The sequence below is a fragment of the Solanum stenotomum genome, chromosome 8 (genome assembly GCF_019186545.1).
Source record: "Solanum stenotomum isolate F172 chromosome 8, ASM1918654v1, whole genome shotgun sequence".
Taxonomy (NCBI): Eukaryota; Viridiplantae; Streptophyta; class Magnoliopsida; order Solanales; family Solanaceae; genus Solanum; species Solanum stenotomum.
Genome location: NC_064289.1, coordinates 1,302,276 through 1,305,963, shown reverse-complemented (window position 1 = coordinate 1,305,963; position 3,688 = coordinate 1,302,276). Strand labels below are relative to the sequence as shown.

The 3,688-nt window shown below is 34.4% G+C and overlaps 1 protein-coding gene across 1 annotated transcript; it reads right to left on the bottom strand.

Moving 5' to 3' along the window:
• Positions 1–2,316: 2,316 nt before the first annotated feature.
• On the bottom strand, positions 2,317–3,242 carry LOC125874192 (ylmG homolog protein 1-2, chloroplastic-like). The gene has a single exon (XM_049555035.1). It carries the CDS (start codon positions 3,158–3,160, stop codon positions 2,492–2,494), a length of 669 nt encoding a protein of 222 aa, XP_049410992.1. The 5' UTR covers positions 3,161–3,242; the 3' UTR covers positions 2,317–2,491.
• Positions 3,243–3,688: the final 446 nt, after the last annotated feature.

The window sequence follows — 3,688 nt, the reverse complement described above, 5'->3', positions numbered from 1 at the left end:
TCTTTTTCAATTTCATAATTCAAGTTTTTAATTTTAATTTTGAACTGAACATGCAAGTATATTTTGATTTTAGTTCTATTTGTATTTTCATTTGCCCTATATATTTAAATTTTTTTCCACATCCTACGAGGCCACAAAGAATCCCACAACATTGATACTGAATAGTCCAACAATTAGAATTTTTTTTTTTTATTGATTGATGAAAATTGAAAATTGACCTTAAGCTAATATTTTTTTGACGGGTAGTTGGTCGATTGAATTTTACCAATAACAAAAAAAATACACATACTAAAACTTTGTTATATTTATAATAGATTAATTGTTTCCAACAAAACAAAAATATTAAGTGATTTATGAACATAGTTAGATGATACGTATTGTTGATAAGAATATGTCTCATAAAATCATCAAATGTGGAGTGCAAATCATTTCTTTATAAATAAATATATATTCTCTTTTTCCGACAATTTATCTCGGTTACTTTGAGCTAAAATCCACTTTCAGTTCTATAGTATTAACATTTCAATATATTCAAACTTCACTTCGAGTTGATAAAGAAGAAATCGTTAAAAGTATTTGAAGATATTGGCGGATTATATGAGCACCAGCACGGACAAACACTACTACACTTTTCCAGTCTGCAAACCAAAATGCAACATCTTTTTTTATAACATTGGTATTCAAACCAGCTTTTGCACACCAACATAGAGGTATCAGCTTACAATGTCCTCCAAGTTTGAGCATAACACTTTTTTACTCCGCTGAAATTTGAAGTTGAGACCTCGTGGCTCTCCCCACTCCATGATCAATTCAAATGATAGAATGTCTCAGCAACATAACCATAGAAGCAGCTCATTTACAATCCCAAGCTACCATTGTTGGAGAAAAGTTCTATGGGCAATAAGATAAGGTCGCAAAATAGAGTAGGGAAACAACACTATCAAAACAAACAGCATACCAGTATAATACAACAAGTGAGATCCGAAGAGGGTAGAGTGTACTCAGAACTTACTCCCCCCACTTCATTGAGGTAGAGAGGTGGTTTCCGAAAGACCCTAAGATCAAGTGCAACAAAACAAAGTACTTCACGAAAAGGGAAAGCTTTTATACTATCAAGACACTTAAAAGTCATTTGCTTATTGCCACCAAGGCATAAAGCACAATTACTTATTGCCACTATACTTAAAACTTTCATGTACAGATAGTGTAATTAACTTTTATACTATCAAGACACTTAAAAGTCATTAACAAATAAGTTCCTATAGGAAAGCTTAGATTGGTAACTAGGAAACATGCATCAAAGGATGATAAACTACCTATAACAAATCTTTTGCACTTTTAACCTAAGTTAAATTCTTGCCACTAATATAATCATCAACAAAACGATGACCATCAACATTTTGAGAACATCAGCAGCACATGTGCTGAGAAATCATAGATGATGAAAAGTGAAACATTCAGGGAAGGACTGTGAGGATCACCAATTACATCTTTCAATAATCATACTGTCTGCATAAAGAATATGTCACCGTCTTGCAGGATAACTGCGTGGAATATAGGGCATTAACCACAATAATGGCAGACCTGAAAGTGAACCGTGCATCAAAGAGCAATAACAGAAAGAAAATCACTCTTGCACAATTCACGTAACTCATGGTAACCATGCTTTCATTAGTCTGATACTATCTGTGTCAACTTCCCAATCAACACAACCCAATGTCAGGGAATGTGATGTGCTAAGTCATTGCAGATAGGACTACGATAATGTCCACAATCAATAACGCTAACATCCAATTGACTTGTGAAAAAACAAAGGGGCATAGAAGAAGCCTAACTTTGCTTGAGCATTCTAATTTCTATACACTGTTCAATTTTACAAATAGAAACTCATTCCATCCTATAGAGCAATCTCAGTTTGAAAGCTGAAAATGCAAGGCATTACAAAGACACTATAAAAGGATAATATAATTGAAAATGGAAGAGCTAGTCAAATGTTAGCTCAAAATTCATATATAAAATAGCATGGCTCTGAAGTACATACTCTGAAAAATAGACATCAGCAGAAATGAACTCATAGGTGATTTCATAGAACCACATTTCTAATCACAACAACTTGGTTAATATTCAGTTTATTCATCCTCCTCACGTTAACCCTGTTGACATTCCCACGAAGCATAACATAACTGACATTGGCTTTTAAACTTCAGCAGCCATAATTGTACACAAATTCAGATTGCAAGAACAATATTGCTCTTACTACTAGTCCAGTGTAGTAGAAAATTCATCAGTGGCAAACAGCCACTATATTCGCAACATCTTTTCATTCAAGTATATAAATAACATTTGAGTCGTACCAAAATTTCTGAAATCAACATTACAACTACAATACCGTCGAACATTCAAACTCTAACACACACGTAATAAAAGACTAACATAAAAAACAGATTTTTAAAAGCATCATTGGTCTTTACACCATATGTTGCCAATTGCCTCAGTAAGATCCCCTGCTGCTGTTAAGAATTGAACCAAGTGTACCCAAAACTGCAAAAGCCAAAAGAGGACTCACATCCAAAGTGTCAAAAATTGGGGGAATTATGTTCCTGAAGAGATTCAAATAAGGATCACAAAGGTCCCTAATAGCTGACAATGGTTGCCTGTCCCAAGGTATATTCGGAAACCAACTGAGCAAAACCCGAACCATTAAAACCCCACTGTATATATCAAGCCATTTCGCCATTCCAGCAGCAACCACGGTGAAAGGGGTATTCAATCCTCCTGTTGTAGGCTGATTCCTAAGGGCAGCGAAAAACATTGGCCCCGCAGAATACGCCAGAGATTGCCCCAATCCATTAAAGCTCAATTTTTGGAAAACCAACTTCGATACAGCCAAAGTGACTGCAAAAAAAGTTGTAATTGTACGCGTAGAGCGAGTGATTAAAGGGTCAGATTTCGCAGAGGGGTTTTCGAGAACAGTTGAGGATGATGCCAAAACTGTGAATTTTTTAGATTTAAGAATGTGTAAAGAAGGAGCTGCGAGTGAATTTGGCCGTGTGAACAATGAAATCGTTCTGGGTTTCGAGTAGATTAGGGTTGAAGGAGGAGAGAGGATGGTAGTTCTGGGAAGATTTGGGTTTTGGAGAATTAGGGTTTGAGAAGCCATTGGAGTTTCTCGAGTTTTTCTCAAAACTGATTTTTGAGGTATAGAATGGTTTCTTTGAAAGACCCTCTAAGATTGGGTAGTATTTTGTAAGGGCCCGTTTGGTTAGAGTGATTAACTAACAAGAATAGCATCCTGATTCCTGAACTTGTGATTTTGATCGGATAAACTATACTATTATATTACTCTTTAATTATTATAATTGAATAAATCACCCCACATATATATATCTAAGGGGTAATTTACGAAATTTAAATCTACTTTTAAAATATTGTTGCTTATAACATTTTAATTGCAAGTTATAACATATCAGCTTTTTATTTTAATTCCACTTTATTAAATAATTAATATTTTATAATTATATTTTAATTATTAGGTGATATAATTAAAGAATCAATCATAATTATTTGTTACCCATTTTTAGAGATTTACCTTGATTCTTGTATTTGTTTTACTGTCACACTTCAAACCCCACCTCCCAACCACCATGTTTCTCCTATTCTTCTCACACACCATAACAGCACCCCATCT

Bases quoted from the DNA above. Each gene is read 5' to 3' on its own strand.
- LOC125874192 (XM_049555035.1), bottom strand. From the start codon at position 3,160: ATGGCTTCTCAAACCCTAATTCTCCAAAACCCAAATCTTCCCAGAACT.